Source organism: Pteropus alecto, unplaced genomic scaffold, assembly GCF_000325575.1.
Source record: "Pteropus alecto unplaced genomic scaffold, ASM32557v1 scaffold88, whole genome shotgun sequence".
In the NCBI taxonomy this organism is placed as follows: Eukaryota; Metazoa; Chordata; class Mammalia; order Chiroptera; family Pteropodidae; genus Pteropus; species Pteropus alecto.
This window is the reverse complement of record NW_006494611.1, coordinates 11701185-11719875: the sequence shown is the minus strand read 5'-3', so window position 1 is coordinate 11719875 and position 18691 is coordinate 11701185. Positions and strand designations below refer to the sequence as shown.

At 51.4% G+C, this 18691-nt stretch overlaps 1 protein-coding gene across 1 annotated transcript in view; it reads right to left on the bottom strand.

Moving 5' to 3' along the window:
* Window positions 1-10453: 10453 nt before the first annotated feature.
* Window positions 10454-18691, bottom strand: part of SLIT1 (slit guidance ligand 1) — a 156128-nt gene continuing 147890 nt past the window's right edge. Inside the window, exons 29-35 of the mRNA XM_006926015.3 lie at window positions 18106-18243; window positions 16555-16792; window positions 14827-14957; window positions 14213-14367; window positions 12724-13012; window positions 12187-12398; window positions 10454-11406 (exon numbers count right to left, since the gene is read on the bottom strand). Coding sequence (XP_006926077.1) covers window positions 11168-11406; window positions 12187-12398; window positions 12724-13012; window positions 14213-14367; window positions 14827-14957; window positions 16555-16792; window positions 18106-18243 — 1402 coding nt within the window. The 3' untranslated portion in view covers window positions 10454-11167. The remainder of the gene's footprint in view (window positions 11407-12186; window positions 12399-12723; window positions 13013-14212; window positions 14368-14826; window positions 14958-16554; window positions 16793-18105; window positions 18244-18691) is intronic.

Below are 18691 nucleotides of genomic sequence, written 5' to 3'. Positions count from 1 at the left end.
CTTAAAGATAAGTTTCTATGCTGTTTTTCAAAATGAAGTTGAATGTCATGTTGGTGAGAAACTTTTTGCCAGTGGCCCCCAAACAGTGACTGTTTCAGTTGTTTTGAAATATAATTATTTTGAATTCTTAGCTCTAAGTTTTTGTCATCTTATGGCTTGATACCCACTGAAATGCTGGGATTTTTTTTCCGTAAGTGTGAAATCACACCTATGTGTATCGCATCAGCAGGGCAGTCCTCATCTCCCAGCAGTAAGTCCTCTCCCTCCCTGTGCTTGCTCCAAAATTGTCTTCAGGGGAAAAAAGAAAATGAAAAGATTATGGTATTTAAAACAAGCAGAATTGTGAGAAGCCTTTGAGTCAGACTTCAATATCATTCATCCCTTGAAACTCTAGAACAAACTGCTATATTCTACAGTGGGTGGATTACAAGACTTGCAGGTTTAACCTCTTTAAAGATAAATCATACTCAGGCGGAAACCCAGAGCTCTCTGATGCTCCCAGCTCAGGGCTTCGTCATGCTGTGCTGGGGGCCCAGGGAACCACCTTGGGCACTTGGTGGAGGGTATCCTTGCTCATGCTTTTGCCTTGGGAATTGAGCCAAAGCCGGTCAGTTCCTTCTATTATCTCCCTTCTATCCGATCTTCCTTTTAGAGCTGGTGTTTGACACTCTGTGCTCAGGTGCCACCCTTTGCTTTGTCCTTCAGAGGGGCTGTTGTACGGTTATGCTCACCTGGTGAACATAGTGACACAGGCTTCCTCACCTGCCCGAGACCATTCCATTTAACACGAGGTACTCAGTAGGCAAGCCACACGAAAGTGTAGACTGCCCATTGGGAAAAAAGAAAAAGAAGGTCCTCGTGGTTTTATAATATGTCAGAAGTTGAAAGAATGCATTTTACCTTTTTTAAAAGGGTCATGTAAAAAAAAAAAAAGTAACAGACCATATTTGGCCCATACAGCCTAAAATAGAAAATACTGACTGCGTGGCCCTTTACAGAAGAGGTTTACTGACCCTTGCAATATGTCATTCAAGATCAAATTATATTGACGGGCACAGACATTTTTTCACATACTCCGGCACTGCAACATTGCTTTCCTTTTGATTTTTAGGGCGTCTTGTGCTTCGTCTCAGCCCACAGCTGTTGTTGCACATTATCCGTGAGTAATGCTTGTGCACTAAAGAACAAGAATGCATCCCCTCCTTTGTTGATTGAATAGTCATTCAATCTTGGACATACAGTCTTATCTACTAGGATAAGTAGTTAAAGTACGAAGTCCTTTTAATTGAAAGTACTACCATCTTCATCATGTTTATGAATCAGGGCGAATTTGACTCTCCCGGTCAGCATAGAGCGAGTTAGCTTGACCCCCACCCCCACCCCCACCCCCGGATCCCCTCTTTTCTTTTTCAGGTGCAGTATACATGGCAGTTTATTACCCCCCAAGCTTTGGTCATTGTCAACCTAAATGGCTGGTCTTTGCTTGTTAGGACCTCAAATCCAGACCACCCATTCTCAGCATGTCAATGGCACCTTGTCGGCACACTAGCCGCTTTAGCCTGAAGTGCTGCACACTCCAGCCTGGCTAGTGAAGCTCCGTGGTCAGGCCTGGCCCATCTCATCTTGCGGAGCCACCTCTGGCCTCTTCCCTCTTCTGCTTGCGCCCCCAGCCCCTCTCCAGGAGGCATCTTCTCTGGGAAGTCCCCACCTCCCAAGCGCTTCACTGAACACATATATGACATATTAGAAACATTTTTCTTCTGATATTTAGCCACTGCGTCTAAATGCTATTCAGTTTATCAACCTTTTCACCCCTATTGTTTTCTATAATCTACACCTCATGTTGTCTTGTAGCTGAAGCTATAGTATTTGGGAACTAGTTTGTGGAAAAGATGCTATACAAACAAGATTTGCATAATTTTGTATATTTATACCACAGGTAGGGATTAGTTTTAGAGCCACTATAACTTAAGGTTATTAGTTTCACCAGTGGTTTCTGCATTCTTAATAGTTCTAGAAGACTTAATGACTGTGGCTTCAAATTATATATATATAGTGCATATTTATACACATCACTGTGGAATTTATTTCACTGTGTAAATCATGATATTTTCCTGTTCAAATGCTTCTATAGAAGGTATTTATTTTAACAAAAAAATAACTTTCAAAAGGGCTTTCCAAAAAAGTGTTCTTTCTAGCCACCCATCCTCCCCAGCTACCATGCTCAGCCATTGAACCCCCAAATAACACAGCGAAGGCAGAATGGTGGGGTATTGAAACCATCACTGTTTGGGGGCAGATGCAATGTGGATTAGGGACCTGAGCACATCCCCCCACTGTCACCCCATCCCAGAACAAAATGGTTCTCTCACCATCAGCATGGCTATGCCAGGCTTGGCATCAGGGCTTGCCTCAAGTAGCCCACTTTTTGCATACACAGTTGGTACATTCACCTGTGCACTTCAGCAGCTTGTGCAGGAAAGTGAGCCTTAGTTGTAACCCCAAGAAAATCCAAACCCATACCTGTGAGATAAGGAGAAACCACTGGTCGCCTAAAGAAAGCATTAAGTTGTATTTTAGTCTTTCTCGTGTTTGTGAAAGACACCTGTTCCCACTCTCATTGCCATGGGAGATAAGCATGTTTCCTTCCACACCTTGACAGTACTCATGAGCGCCTCACCCCCTCCTCCTCCTACCTTTCTCAGCATCTGTGCAGATGTGGGCCAGCCCTGCCTGTAACGGTGGTTACAGAACCAGACCATCTGTTCTAAGATGTGTGCAGCTTTACATCTCAGGAGTCCTGGTCTGCAATTCCGAGCACCCCTGTATGTAATGGGACCGACACTTTACGGTCATGTTCCTCCTCCCTGTGCCCCATTCCTGGGCGCCCCCGTCTAAGTCATGACTCTTATTTTGCCAGGACTGAGGACTGCAGGCCCAGGATTTCAGAGAGCTTGGGACTGGACACACAGGGATTTTGTCATTCATTTGAATCATACCTTGCATATCATGGCTTCTCTTTTCTAAACAAATGGGGACACTTGAACAGTAATGCTGGAGAATGTTTTTTCTAAGATACTATTTGTAAGCAAATCTTGATTTTAAGATGAAATGTGAATGGGTAACTAGGTGCCAGGGAATTTAGCACTGAACTAGACAGTCAAAACTTTTTTAACCTTTGCAGGAAATAAATTTTGCTCTCATCTAAATGTTCACAAGACATAATGTTGTAAATAGTTTTTAAAAAATATTTATTATATGTATACAGATTCATGTTCTGAGTGATGTTGGTTTGCATCGTAGTATTGTAGAATATATTTTGAGCAGTGGACTTCCTTTCATAACACACATGGAGAAAGAACAAAAACCAGCAGGTTGAGAGCTGTTTGGGGCATTCGATCTGTAATGTTACATCGAATCCAAGCTTTAATTGCCCCTCTTCTCATCTGGTTATGTTATATATTATATATATATATATGCGTGTGTATGATAAACTGGTCAGTGGTCAGTCCCAGGATCTGCAGAGCAGATTTCCAGATGTCCTTTTTGATATGTTGCCCATAAGCAATAAGATCCTAGATAATAACATTTATTCTGGGCTCCGCAGGGGCCCTTGTCTCAGAGGATAGGGTCGGGGTAGAACAGCTCTTGCTAAGACCTCTTGCCTTTGTCAGAGAGGTTGCTGTACTTGAAATTGTGCTTCTGTTTGTCTGCACGCTCCTTTCAGTCTTAGAACTCTAGCAGTGGATGTGAAATCTGCTAGCACCAGACACATCCAAAATTGGGCATAGAGGTTGAAAAGTTATAAATTTCCCATGAATTTGTAGGGCTTCCAGAATCTAGTTGAGGCAAAAGCTCATTTGGTTATAGAGTAAATGTGAAAATTAAGTGATCAATTTAAAGTCCTTTGACCATATCTGACCTACATTTAAAAGCTAGTCCATTTCCTGGAGTCCTACTCTGTGCCTGGGTTTGAAATGTCTGAAGCCCCCTTCGTGTCTGGGGTAAAACCATTTAGGTCAAGTGTAAAGAAGGCAGTCGCTCCGAGTCTCCCAGCGTGTCCAGTTCAACAGGTTTCTGAGCTGTTTAGCAGCCTCTCCTTGTGAACGTCCTAAATTTTACAAAAAAATACCCCACACCCAAATAACCATGAACAGAATAATGTAGTTTTTTAGGCTTTTGGAATATGTCTTCTCTTTTGTATTTATGATGGTGTTTGGAAATTTTCACTAGTGTTTTTTTAGATTGAAGTGGATGCATTAGGATAAAACTTTCCGTTGCTGAGCCTGAAAGCAAGCAAGAGGAAAGAAACTTGCCTATGTTGTATCATTGAGAAGGTGACTACTTCTTGTGGTGGGAGGGCGGGGAGGGGGCATTGTAGATTATGCGGGGGTAAAATAGAATTCTGGCCTGAGGTGCCCCAAGTCTTATTACCTTGTAATGAATAATCCCTTTATTAGCCTCACTTTATAGAAGCCTGCTGTTTACCCTCAGGGAACAAGTAGTTTTCAAAATCGAGCTCCTCCAAGGTCACTGGCCGGTGCCTGTGTACAGGCATCGGTCATCTTTATGAACTCATGGCATTATTTTCCCGTATGCATTATGATATTAAGAAATTCAACCCCAACCTGTATGAAAAGCACAGCCCAGGGTCCTCCTTTAGGCCGGAGTTAACGCCTCTGAGGGGCCCAGGGGTCATAGGAGGCCCATGCAATTTAACTGAAGCTCAGGTGCCATGTTGGGTTTTTATTCTTTTTAGGCCACGACCCTTCAGAATGAGTTTAGGGCAAGCTCTAAGATGAATCTCTACCGTTCCTTTAAAGGTCTTTCTGGTTCCCCCCAGTGTTGTCATTGCCAAGGTCAATCTCGTAGTTGTTCAGGTGTGCTCCTTTTTGCTGTCTTGTGAGTCTTAGCCAGTGATCCAGATGCCCAAGGAGAGCGTCTCCGAGGGCCCAGCCCTTTCCTGGCACCAAGCATGTGCCCCTGACCTGGGTGAAGGTGGTCTTCCCAAAAACAGTGAGATGAGAAATTCTGCAAATGGTTACTGAATGATCAGCGTGTATCTCTTGGGCCTGGATTTCCACTATGTTAGTGAGTGTAGGAAAATACTGTGTCGTTAATGGATGAAAATTCAATGTATGCTGTGAATTTGTTGGTTTGAAACATTGAAAATTTTTCATTTGACAATGTTTACATACCTCACCTGAAGAACCTTTGAGAGTGTATATATGAAATTTAAAAATATATTAAGTTGCTTTAAAACAATATGTATAGCTATAAAAGTTGGAGTTATTTTAACTTTGAATATGTACCAAGTCTCTTAAATATTGAAATCTTGTGGACTTTTTGTGCTTCTGTGTTTTACTTTTCTATTAGGCCGTTGTAGGAAACTGTTCTTGTTATTGGTAAAGGGGCTCACTGAAATCCAAGCTTGAAGGATTTCCTTTGTTGTTTCAGATTTTCTTGTTTGGTTTTGAGGGATGGGGTTTGGAGCTAGAGGATGTGTGGGAGGGGTTTCTCTAACATTGACATCTATTCCATGAGCTTTTTCTAGGCGCTTATTTTATTGCAGCGTATTAAACTTCTTTGATATTAAAGTGTGTTCATGTGGTCACTGGAGAGGGTACCAAATGCGTCGAAGCCCAGCATTCGACTCGTAGCCTAAAGCAAAGGTGATAAGTTGCCAGAAGGAATCAAAAAGCAAGACTTACTAATGCTCCTGCCTCGGCCCCTGTATCAGGACTTAAAGGAGCATTGTTTGCTGGGTCTAGGGCCATGTTATGGGTTGCGCTTAAACTTCAGGGAAAAAGAAAACACAGTGGGTGAATCTTAGGGAATTCTCGTGGCAGAGTTGGAAAGGTGCCAGTGCTCTATCCTGAGGGGCAGGGAGCAGTTGAATTCTTCACGCTCCCGACCTTTGGTAAGCCACAGTTACATAAGGGGGTGATAGGCACAGCCACCAGGGAAGGCTGCCCTAAGCTCTCTGTAGCCCGTTTGGGGTGTGGCCAAAAGATGGCCAGCAATCCTTCCATTCACTTGCCTCATGACCTGTTTCATTATATTCTTTCAGCTCTACTTGGGATGGGTCAATTTAAGGACCCAGTGGGCCAGTGATTCCTATGGAATCAGCAGTGATTTCATTAACAAGTTAGTCTGACCGCGGCCATTAACATGCAGAACTACTCCCAGTGAAAATGACCTGGCCGCTGGCGGTCAGGCCACCCATTCTCAGTTTGAATTTGGAGAATTATCTTGTTCCAGATGAAGAGTTTCCATCCTTAAAATAGACCTCTTTTCCTCCAATATTCATCCTGTGGTAGAATAACTAGACTATGACCTGAGAGGTGCAAACGGGCTTGGGGTGAGGGATAATCTCTAAAATTAGTTCTGAGGGCCTGGATTACAGGGACGATAGATGCATTATCACCCATCTCAGGAAAACCTGGCAACTTCAGGTGGAAGCCTGGGCAGTCCTACTGCCTCCACCCCCCAACCAAGCTCTGCGGTGACCTCCCCTGGGCTGGAGATTTGCTTTTAATTGTGAAATGAGCTGCTTAATTTACTTTCACTTTGCAAACTAGTGGCCCATCATTTGTGTTTTTTATAGATATTTAAAAACGGAGTATTTACATAAATGTTGACTTCAGGCTTCTCTTTTAAAAAAGATAGGATGTGGTTCCATAGTGCAGCAGTTAGCACGTCCGCTTTGCACACAGAAGGTCCTGGGTTCGTGCCCCAGTGGAGTTACCGTCCATGGTCTACAGCCATGCCACCCTGAACAAGCCTGATGTCTGATCTCGGAAGCAGGGTCGGGCCTGGTTAGTACTTGGACAGGAGACCACCTAGGGAGACCGGGTGCTGTAGGCATAAATAATAAAATAAAAATAAAAAGATAATGAAGATCTGACCCAATTTGTGCATGGTAAGATTCAGCTAGAGCTTAGAAGATTGGAAAACATGCCCTTCAAGTCATCACTATCCCTGTTAGTGACCATTTTTCCCCACCCCCCCACCCCCGTTTTTTCCAGTAGAGAAATAGGTCTCTGTAGCTGCTGCTTTGTCGGAAGTGGCAATACAAATGATGGGCCAGAAGGGCATGTGTCCTCTTGACTTTCTCTGGTAACCTACTGGCCACTCTAGACACTTGAGCTTACAACCAACCCTCTTCTAAGTCATTTTCGCTCATGTACCTGGTTCATTACATTTCCTCCAAAATCCCTAATTGCCTTAAAAGCACTGCAGTTCCTACCCTGCTTGCTTTCAAGGTGACCATGTGCTACAAAGTGCAGCTTGTATGACTATCACCTCAGCCTGGTCTTCTAGTGGGAAATCAGTCTGTGGTCCTGACATCAGAGGGAGGCCAGCCGGGGCCCCTTAGCTCAGGGGCCAGGCCTCGCCCGACCGTCGGGGCCTAGCCTCCCTTAGGTGCTCATCCTACAAAGCTCCTGCATGCAGTTGTGTACGTAGTCTGAAATCGTACCAGAACCACTGTAGAAGTATGTTCGCCTCCTTTCTCCACCGATTCCCTGAGAACTGCTGTTCCGGCGACAGGCAGGTTAACCTTATGAGACAGCCTGAGAAGCCTCGCTGCGTTTCTCATCTGTTATCCTGACGCTCTGAAGCCTTCAGAGCCAGAGTAAATATGAATGTGGCTCTATACGCAAACTTACAAAACGTGGGTGGAATGGCAGACGCTTGAGGGGAGATGAGGACGAGCACCCTCCCGGATCTCTGCGTGTGCCGTGCCGTGCCAGGCTCTGTCCTCACAAGGACATCCCCCCGGGGAGCTATGACCAGCCCATCCCCTAGACCTTCCCTTCCTTCTGCATTAGGAACGGACTTCCTTTGCCGCTTCAGGAAGACCAGAGAGTTCCAAGGGCAGACGTCCCACACGTGCTGCTTCTGGGTGCCATCCCTGGATGGTGGCTGGTGTGTGGGCCACCCAGAAACCCTCGAACTGGGGAGGATGCACGTCGCCAGCCCTGGCTCATCCTCAGGGCAGAAAAAGAGACCAAGAAGGCAGAACCTGAGTGAATCAATGTCATGTTCACATAGAAGACAACAGACAATATCCAACATGTTCTAAAAACAACACTTCTAGGCAAAGGGCAAGTGTGTCTCCCTCACAGGCCTGTTCTAAACCAGTCTCTCTAAAGAGTGACCCAAACGAGGCTACAGAAATCCCCAAACAGAGTGTCACAACCACAGAGCATCTGAAAATCAAACGAGACACTGGATGTTGACTTTAACATATAAAAATACTATAACAAAATGAAATACAAATATATATTAGAATCTGTTAAGTATTCTGTATAAAGAGATACTTTCGTGGTTAAGCTAACAGCAGGCAAAGAGGAGACAAAGTCCGGCCTTTTCCATCTCCTTACAGCGTCACAGGGAGCCCGGGCCGCTGCTGCCGCTGGTGCCGCCGGAGCAGCAGCGACCTCAGGACTCGCCTGCCTGTGTCTCTTCAGGGCGTGTGTAATGGAAACAGCCAATGGCGACACCAAAGTGAACGGAAGGTCTTCACCAAAGGGGTGGCAAGGTGTGGTGAGGACTTCTCAAACAGATGACTTCACGGTAGCCTGCTGGGACTCAACGGGGCCAAACGTGAACAGGCAAGATGAGCGGGAATCCAGGTCCTTAGCAACTTGCACGTTGGTGGCTAAGTTGAGGAAAAGTTGGTCCTGGGGCACTTGGCTGCCTTCGCCCCTTGCTGCCCTCACCCTATGGCGGCTCTCGATCCTCCAGCTCGACCGAGGGTGAGTGTGGAGCTGGGCTGGGACGCGGGGCATTATGGAGGGGCAAGCGGGGCCAGGGTGCTGCCTGTGAGCACCCCATCCTCTGCCCTCCTTACCCCGTAGCCCTGGGGCTGCAAGACTCTAGGCAGCCACCACCTGTCTGTAGGTGCCCTTTCCATTTTCTGCAAAGTAAAGAGGCCCCTTGCAGTCAGGGCCCCTCAAGCCCAGGGAGCTGCTTCTCCAGGGCAATGGGGAATGGTGGTGGCCAGGGGAAGGTACGTTTCTCAGGGTTGGTGGGTCCCAGAACACCTCTTCCATGGAAGGAACAAACTAGCTACATGTGAGCTTTCCTGCCTGTCCAGCCTGGTGCTAGCTGCTCTCCAGGGTCCCTCAGTGGCCCAGAAACTCCAGATAAGAGAGGGATGCTATGCGGCGAGGCCCAGGCTGCTATCCGCAGGGGGCAGTGGTGCCACGGCCTTGCCCAGAGCGACAGGAAAGGGGCAGACTCAGCCAAGAGGGCACCTCCCCAGGATGATAGGGCAGGTTCCTCTTCCCATTACAGGGGTCCCAGGACACAAACTCACTGGCCTGAGTCTTGGCTTAGGGGACATGCCAGGGTCCCAGAGTCGCAAGAGGCTCCAGCCCTCTACTACTCAGCAGCAAGGGCTCCCTGTGCCACCACAGTGGCTGAGAACACAGGCGCCATGCCACCCCAACCCCACCCCACACACGCCCCCAAACCTGCCTTCTGTCTGCAGATAGAAGGAGCCGAAAAAGGGGTGTGCTCACCCCACTTGCCCACCAGGATCCCCCAGGGGCACACTCCTGGGGAGACATCTGCGACAGGAGAGTGTGACCTGTCTTCCAGCCAGCTCACTATTTAGGCTCAAAGATAATCTACTTTTTCATTCTGCATGGAAGAAAAGCATTTGTAGCTGCACAGTCACGTGTTCGGTGACTCTTCAAACACTGAGTCCTTCCTTGCAGACGCCCAGGGTGAGCAACTCCAGCCGGGGGCCGTGTCTGCAGTTGGAGCCGTCACTTGGCTCAACTCTTCCTGGTCACTCCCGTGATGCGCTGTGATTAGCTGGCATCTGTCCGTGAGAGCAGAACACCCCCAGTACCCAGCCCCAGTCAGGCACATAAATACTTGTTGATGTGATTAATGAAAATAGATCCAACTCCCGCAGCCTCCCTCCTGGAGCCACAGTGGGAGAGTCTCCACTGCCTCAGTCACCCCACCTCCCCATTTGACAGCTGAGGAGGCCGAGGCCCATGGGGAAGGAGTTTGCCCAGAGCGACAGAGCCAGTGGAGGTTTCTGATGCATGGACCACTGTTCCCCACTGGTCTGCAGCACGAGGGGACCCTGTCTCCTCAGGAGGAGCTCTCGCCCTGGCCCTGGCCCTTCTACCCCTGCCAGTGGCTTGCCAGCAGCTCATGGCCGGTTGGTGGCAGGACCAATGGCCCTTTGGTGGCTCGTGTCTGGAGGTGGTGATATTTATCCAGCTGGAAACAAGAACCCCCCTGTCCTCTTTGGCGGGGTCCCCACCCCAAGCAGTCCCAGTGACCGTTTCTTCCACGTGAGCCCCCTCCTTGGCCCTACTGTTCTACCCCTGCCAGTGGCTTGCCAGCAGCTCATGGCCGGTTGGTGGCAGGACCAATGGCCCTTTGGTGGCTCGTGTCTGGAGGTGGTGATATTTATCCAGCTGGAAACAAGAACCCCCCTGTCCTCTTTGGCGGGGTCCCCACCCCAAGCAGTCCCAGTGACCGTTTCTTCCACGTGAGCCCCCTCCTTGAAGCTACAATGGTCCCATAACTTTAGGATTCAGAGGTCTGGTCCAAGGACCCACCTCCAGCCCCAGTGTTGTTCCCGAGGGAGAAGTGGCTGTGCTGCCAATCAGCCCAGGGGCAAGTGTCAGTCCCTTCCTGGCCAGCAGGAGGGGGCCCTTCCCCGCTGCATCCTGGCCTACTGCCTGAAGGTGCTGGGCGGCGGGAGTTGAGAGCCAGGCTGGCTGCCCCAGGGGAGGCTGAGAGTCATTCAAGGTTATTTGCAGGGAGCAAGGGGCTCTGGGGCCAGCACGGACCTCAGACAAGAGAGAAAGGTTGGTGTGGGAAGGGGCCAGTCCCTTCTTCAGCCCCAGGTAGCAGGCAAGGAGGGAGTGTCACCATTATGCACTTCTCGGCCTGACCTCACGCAAACATTCATTCAACAAATATTTATTAAGCGCCTCTTTGTGCAAGGCACTTCCGGAGAGTGTTCTGCACCCAGGCCTCAGCCGCCTTCTCGGCCCCCAGCTGTGAGCGGTATGCTCGAGAAAGGCTGCCCCGGTCCTAGGAGCCACCCCGGTGATGGACCGACCCCAGCCCAGGTCCCCTCGTGGCCGCGCCCCTCACCAGCCCTCGCCCTCCCTGCTGGCACTGGGCGCTATGCGCAGAGGGCACAGCCACACTTGGTGGGCTTCTCCACCTCCTCGGCAAAGGAGGTCCCGTCGCTGCACTCGAAGGTGAACTTCCTCCGCTTCAGCCGCAGGCCCTGGCAGCAGCCCTGGCCCGGGCACAAGCCCCGGCACTCCACCCACGACAGTGGGCGCGTGGTCTGGCAGATGGCATAGCCCCTCTGGACCTGGTGAAAGTCCCGGACAGGGTCCCCCCGGCACTCGGACTCTGGATGGGACAGACACCAAGACAAAGCCTCAGGGCATACCCGTGGGTCAGCGCTGCCCAGGGCAGCAGGCGGAGGAGGGAGGGGGAGAGGGGAGAGGAGAGGCAGCATCTTGGAACGGGGTCCTCTAGCTCTTGGACCCCACTTCGTCCCCAGCATCCTCCCTGCCCAGCATGCACATGCACAGGCTTCCTCCTGGGCCTACAGGGAGGTCAGGGGGAAAGAAGACTTTCTAGCTGCCAGGGCCCCACAGGACAGATGGCCGTGGGCTCAGGTGGGCTCCCTGTAGCTAGAGGAGTTGGGTTCTGGATTTCTCAAGGCTTCCCCCTGCCCCCCTCAGCAGTTCCTATTCGAGCAGAAGCATCTTGGTCACATGGACCAGGGAGGGCCTGAGAAGGAGTCTGTGACCCTCAGACCTCCTGCTGCTCCCTGGTCCCGAGGCGGTAGGGCCAAGATGCAGAGGTTTGGGCAGGAGCTGTTACCCAATGGTCTCTTCTACAAGGAGAGACCCCAGCCAGAGGGGCACTTACCCCGATAGGTGGGGCAGCAAGGAAAGCTGAGCCAGGGAGAGACAAGGACCTGTCTGGGGCTGGGACTCAGAGCCCAGACGGCATGGGGTGAGGGGGTGGTAGGGCACTAAAGCCCAGCAGCGGCCTAAGATGCAGGAATGGGGCAGGGTCATGGAGGGGCTGCTGAGGCTGGGAGGGAGAAAACACCAAGTTGCTAAAGCCAGTTGTGGGGAGGGACCCTGGAGAGGGCACGTCAGGAGGGGGGCCCCTGACCTTGCTCGCAAAGGTCGCCCGAAAAGCCAGGGTCACACATGCAGTGTGCCCCTGCGGTGGCCAAGGCCTGGCAGTGGCCGTGCAGGCACTGCAGGCCCCCACACGGGTCTGCAGGCGCCCCAGCCTGGCTGCACAGGGCCCCCGAGTACCCATCCTGGCACTGGCAGTTGTAGGAAAGAGCATCGAGGGGCACGCATTTCCCGTGGACACACCTGGAGGGGACAGAGAAAAAGCCCTGTGAGGACAGGCCAGGGCCAAGCCAAGGCCCACCCGAGGGTACCCCACATTCCCAGCCCTAGCATCATGGGGTGGTATCCTGTTCCCAAGACTGAAACACAGGAGCAAACTGTGAGTCTGTGCTCGTCCCCAGGGATCCTTCCTCTTACTAAAAACTGAAAACCAGAAAAAAATAATAAAACCCTGTTTCAGGCCACATATTCCAATTTGGAGGTTTTAAAAGTAGTGTTTGCTCACTACAGGGGAGAGGAATTGTGCGGAAGGGAAGGGAGCCTGCGGGTGGGCGGGCCCTGCGCTCACTTGTGGCCATGGCAGGGGCCATCGGCTGGCTGGTCGCAGTGCAGGCCCCCCCAGCCAGCCTCACAATGGCACACAGGCCCCGGGGTGGCGTTGGGCTGGCAGATGCCGTGCAGGCAGTAGAGCTTCCGGCAGGGCTCACAGCCTGGCACCACGCCTGGCTTCATCCTCGTCTTGGTGAAGTCCTGCAGCTCGTTGTTGATGTACAGGTTTCGGATGCAACCATGGAAGCTGGTGCCGTTGAGGATCTGCCACAGGCGGAAGGCAGCTGAGTTCACATCCACGGGCATCCCTGGGGCGGCGGAGAAGGGAGCGGAGCTGGGCTGAGTCGGGCTCAGACCGGGCCCAGCACCCACCCCTACGGTCTGTGGGGCATCTCCACAGTGTTCCCTCTTGCCCTCAACCTCGGTCCTTCTGTCTCTGCAACCCTGGGCCAAGGTCCTCTCCTTCCTTGGAGGGTCCAGACTTCTTTCCCAGAAGGAATGGAAAAGCTCCTTCCTCCATGATCAGAACCCGGAGTGCCGGGCCGGGCGGCAGCCAGTCCACAAATGAGCCTCTGGGTGTAAGTCCGGGAAAAGCTCCTTCCTCCATGATCAGAACCCGGAGTAAATGAGCCTCTGGGTGTAAGTCCCGCTGCCCTCACCCTTCCTTCCCTCGGGAATTCCAGCTTTTATCTCCAGGAGACCCCAGATGGAGGAAAGGACTGGAGCCTGGAACTCAGGCGTGTGGCACTTTGTCACCTGCTTTTGTGGTCACCACTTCACAGCAACTCTCTGAGGCAGGAGTCACTACACCCTATTGGATGCTCAGTGCTCAGTGCTCAGTGACTTGTCCAACACTGCACAACTAGTAAACAGCAGAGCTGGGTTTAGAGCTCGGGTTCTCTATCCCTCAAATCTGCCTGACGTCTAGGCAGTGCTGAGACAGCCCCGCTGCATCCGGGGACCTACCTCATCCAGACCTGGAAATGTCTGCAGGTGGTGGAAAGGGCCATTTAGCTGCAAAGTCTGTAAGGCCAGCTGGGTGGTCCCCAGCTAATGCAGAGACTCCGTGCCTGGGCCTACTGCAGTGACTCTGGGCCTCTGAGGACCCCAAGACTGAGGATGGACCCTGAACAATTGACAAGCCCCTTCTGACCCAAAACCAAAAGGAAAGTTGCCACAGTGCAGAAGGTAGCTGGGAAAATCCCAGCTCCCATCCCCCCACGCCCCCAACCCTGCAAGGCCAGGCCTCAGGCCCAACTCGGTCACTCATTTTCTTCATTAGCCTGGGCTGGGTGGGCAGCAGCCTGATTCCAGGCAGGGGAGAACAATCCACCAGCAGTTTGGCCATTCACTAGGACCCTCTCCCACACCTGGAACGTACCCCACAGTTCAATGGCCTTGCTGCCAGCTCTCCTGGCAAGCTGCAGGCCAGAGAACAACAGAGCCCCCACCTGGAATGGCTGTCACCATCACCTGATGGAAAGGCTTGGGGCAGGGCAGGTCCTCACCTCCCACATAGAGGGGGGCCTCGCTGTTTAGTGTGTAGTGTTTGCCGAAGTTGTCCATGGTCATGGGACTGCCGCCATCGATGGAGAGATTCACCATCTGGTCAAAGGTGACCAGCTCAACAGTGTGGAACTGCCCATCATTGATCGTCTCAGCACTGGAAGAAGATGGGGTGCCCCCACCCCAGGGAATGGGCTTCAGTTTGGCCCATCCCTACCTGGACACTTTCCCAGAAAAGCCACTGGTCCAGCAGCTGCTTCACAAGGGATCACATCTATTAAGGTGGGGACTGTGGGGACTCGGAGGCCTATGGTCTAGTCCTTCCTGCTCCCTTTCTCGGGATTCCCTGGAGAAAGTTGAGAAGTTTGGGGCAGGGCTTTCCATCTTAATCAGTCTCCCCCTCCCCACTCAGGAGCCCCCTGTGAGGTGGTGGTGAGATGGGGAAGGGTAGGACCACTGCCCAGGCCTCAGAGAGCCTCAGACCCAAGCTGAGCTACACTCAATGATGCGAATGCCTGTTCCACTCAGGCGGCTCAGGTTCTGGGGGTCCCCAAAATGATCTGCTCTTGGCCCAGGAGATCCCTGAGAGCGGCTGGTGGACATGAGGAAGCCCTACCTGTAGATGGCAGAGCTGGGGTAGCTGCCCGGGTCGTAGCTGACGCGCACATGGCCCTGGTACAGCTCCACTGCGATGTGGTCGTTGTCCCCATTGTACAGCAGGATCCCGTTGTCCTCTGCCGTGGAGACCTGATAGGAAATGGCACTTTCTCTTCCATCCCGTCCCATGCGGCAGCGGCACAGGCTGGGAGGTGGAACCGATGGAGGACCCACAATTGGAAGAGAGGTTCTGTGTGCACGACAGTCCTCCACTGCCTGCCCAGATGACATGCCCTCCACGGAGTGCTGACAGAGGCTGGCGGCTCCTGTTCAAATCCTATCCAGAGACAGTGTGGCCAGGGCCAGGCAGCAGAGGGCAGATGGGCCAGCTGAGGCCTGAAAACCGTGTGCCAACGGGGGCATGTAAGAGCCCTTCAGCTCACCCCCTCGGGGAGGAGAGTAACACTGGCTGCGGGACAGCCCACCCTGTGGACCTCAGGGAACTGCGGGGGCGGCCAGGGTGGGACCTACAGAGAGGACAAGTTCAGGAAGGCTCTCAGGAAGGCCAGTGCCACCCACACCTGGAAGGAGCCACTCAGGAGGTAGGGCCTATCTCTGCATCTGCACGAGCAGCTGGCGTTGTGCCCTGGGCAGGAGACCCGTCTGTGATGCTGCTGGAGCCATGCTCCTTTCTTCCCGCCAGTCCCTCTCCTGCCACCCACCCCCCTGCCCCTTTCTTCTAGTAAAGACATTGCCCCCTGGTCTATAGAGGGGACACACGGCCCAGGCTCGGCCAATCACAGCAGCCCATCTCCTTGGACTTGGCGGTTGGTTCGGGGATGGGCATGTGGCTGAAGGCAGGCCAATCGGAGGTCTTTCCTGAGATTGTCAACTAGGGCGAGCAAGAAAGAGCCAGCAATGGAAATAGTGGGGAAAACTGAGCCTCTTTAAAGATGTTCCTGAGGCAACGGCAAGAAACGTTTTGGGTTAGTTTTCTCTTGGGGAGCAGTTAAGCTAGCTGTGGTCTTGCCGCGTGGACCATGCCAGGGGACAGGATCTGGGAGAGGTGATAAAGGGGAGGAGAGCAGAGTGAATGTGTTTGAGAGGCAGTAAAAGGAGGAGAAGGGGACAAAAACGTAGGAAACAAAATTTTGGGAAATGAGAGAGGTGACTAAAGAGAAATTTTAAATATTTTATCGTGTGATGTGCAACATACTCTCCTCCCCTCTTCCTACCCAAGAAGTCTTTAGCAGAATCTCTGTCTTATTCACCAATGTTATTTTTCCCCTCAATATGATGTTCTGAGATGGAATCTAGACATGAAACCGCAAAATAAATAAGGGACCGCAAGGGCTTGTGGTTAAAGACACAGGGCCGGAGCTAACGCTGCCCATGTTCCAGCCACATGGAGAAAGCCTGTCTGCAGCAGTGGAGGCTGAAGCCAAGGAGTATTTGAGACAAGAGGTGGTGGGAGAGGGTCCTGGTAAGTTTGTTTTCCTGGATCCAGTCACTCACGAGACCATCTCCGCGCCTGCCCTTCTCTGAGACTGATTTTGTGACCCAATGACATTTCCAATTATGCTTAAACGAGTTTGAGCTGAGATAGTGACACCCACATCCAGAGAGTTGTGACCAACCCAGGGGTCTCCCCGTTGTCCTAGGCAGGGATGAGTCTTCATGGGCTGACCTGAGACCAAGGTCCCCCGCTGTCTGACCCCCTTCGGTGACTGGCGCCCTGGGCACACACCTGCAGCGTGATGTTGGCCCGTGGCCAGTTCTGCAGGTCAGTGAACTGCAGATAAGTGTCCCGATCCACGAAGTTGACACTGAGCAACTTCTCACACTCGGGGCCGCCGAAGCCCGGGAGGCACTGGCACACGGGACGGCTGCCCTGGTCCACACAGTTGCCCCCGTTCTGGCACTCAGTCCCCTCACACGGGTTCCTGGGGGCAGGCGGGCGGGGAGGGGTCTCACAGAGCTGCCCACTGAGAATGAAAGGACACAGGTCAGACAGGGCAGGGTGAAGGGGCCAAGAGTCATCTTCCCCCCACGTCCTGAAGACAAACTCACTAAACTTCTTGGGAAACTGGATCCTTAAGGTGACAGAAAATGCTCCTAATGAACACTTTTCCTGAGAGAACTAAGAGCCAGAAGGATCCTGAGCTACAAGTGCAGTCCCTGGACCAGCAGCATCGATGTCACCTGGACACTTGTCAGAAATGGAAAATCTATTGAATCTCATTTTTAACAAGATGCCAGGTGATTCATGTGCACATTAAAGTTTAAGAATCACTCACCGCTCATGTCCCATTTTACAAAAAACAAAACTGAGACTGAAGATACAAGCAAAAGAGAGAAGACTCATATTACTAAAGTAAAGAAATAAAAGAGGGGACATTACTACCAACAGGTAGTTCTGATATATGCTACAACAATCTGCAGCATCAGTGTTCACAACAGCCAAAACATGGAAACAGCTCTAATGTCTACCAATAGATCAATGGATAAACAAATGCGATATATCCATACGATGGAATATTATTTGGCCATAAAAAGGAATGACGTTTTGATACATGATACCATATAGATGAACCCCGAAAACGTGAGTCTAAGTGAAAGCCAGTTACAAAGGACCACAGATTGTATGCTTCCATTTATATAAAATATCCAGAATAAGCAAATCTATAGACACAGATATTAGTATATTAGTAGTTTTCTAGAGCTGGGAAGGAGGCAAGTTAGGGTGACAGAGAAGAGGTATGGAATTTCTTTCTGGAGTAATGAAAATGTTCCGAAATTGATTGTGGTAATGGATGCACAACTTTAGGTATATACTAAAAGCCATTGAATTATACATTTGAACTAGGTGAATTATATGGTTAATGAATAATTATATTTCAATTAAACTATTTAAAACAAAGACCGAAGCAGAGCATGGGAGGTAGGGAACCAGAAGGAGGGCAGGTGCTCTCCTCTCCCAACCTCCCAGGAGAGCCCGGATGAGGAAATAAATGACCTTTATGGCAGGATGTGTACTCAGAGGTGCCTTGGGCAGGTAAGTGATGGGGCACTGCCCACTAAGCTGGACCCACCTCTCACTCCCTTCATTAAATAGGTTGTGGACCCTTTGTCTATGCTCAGAGAGGTTAAGAAACTTTCCCAAGGCCACACAGCTGTGACGGGCATAGCCAGAGTCAAAATGCCAAGGCAAAACTCCAGGGCCATGACCCTTATTCTCTCCCCAGAGGCTGACAGCTAGGAGGAGTCAGTCCCTCAAGGTGCATCTAGGGCTGCTCACCTGTAGCCCTCAGCACAGACGCAGGAGTAGCTGTTGACTTCATCCACACACTGGGCGCCATTCTGGCAGCGGTGATCTCTGCAGTCGTCCTGGTTCTCACTGCAGTTGTCACCTGTGTAACCTGGTGTGCACTCACACCTGGGGACAGGCAGGAGGGGGCGGACAATCAGCCAGGAAGCCATGGGGCACAGGAGCGGTGTTTGTGACAGGGAACCTCAAGGCCTCATGGGTCTCTGGAGCTCCCCAGGGGCTCAAAGCCCTCAATATAAAGATGCTACCAGCCCATCCTGGGACACTTTTCTTGGTCAAGAGAGTTCGTGTGGGCTTGGGTGCGCTCTGGGCTGGGAGTGTGGACACCAGCGGCAGGAGGAGGTGGGAATTTGTCAGGGACCCAGATTCACCACCAGCAGTACATCCAGGGCCAAAGTTCAGCCCCTTCCTGACCTGCCCAGCTGCTCTTCCGCACACAGCCCTGAGTCACAAGGCTCATCCATGCCTCCTCCCCAGCCTTCCCACCTCCACCAGCCCAGCCTCCTGGCCCCAGGAGGGCTAGTGCCTGCCTCTCTGTGAGCCCCCAGCTTCTCCG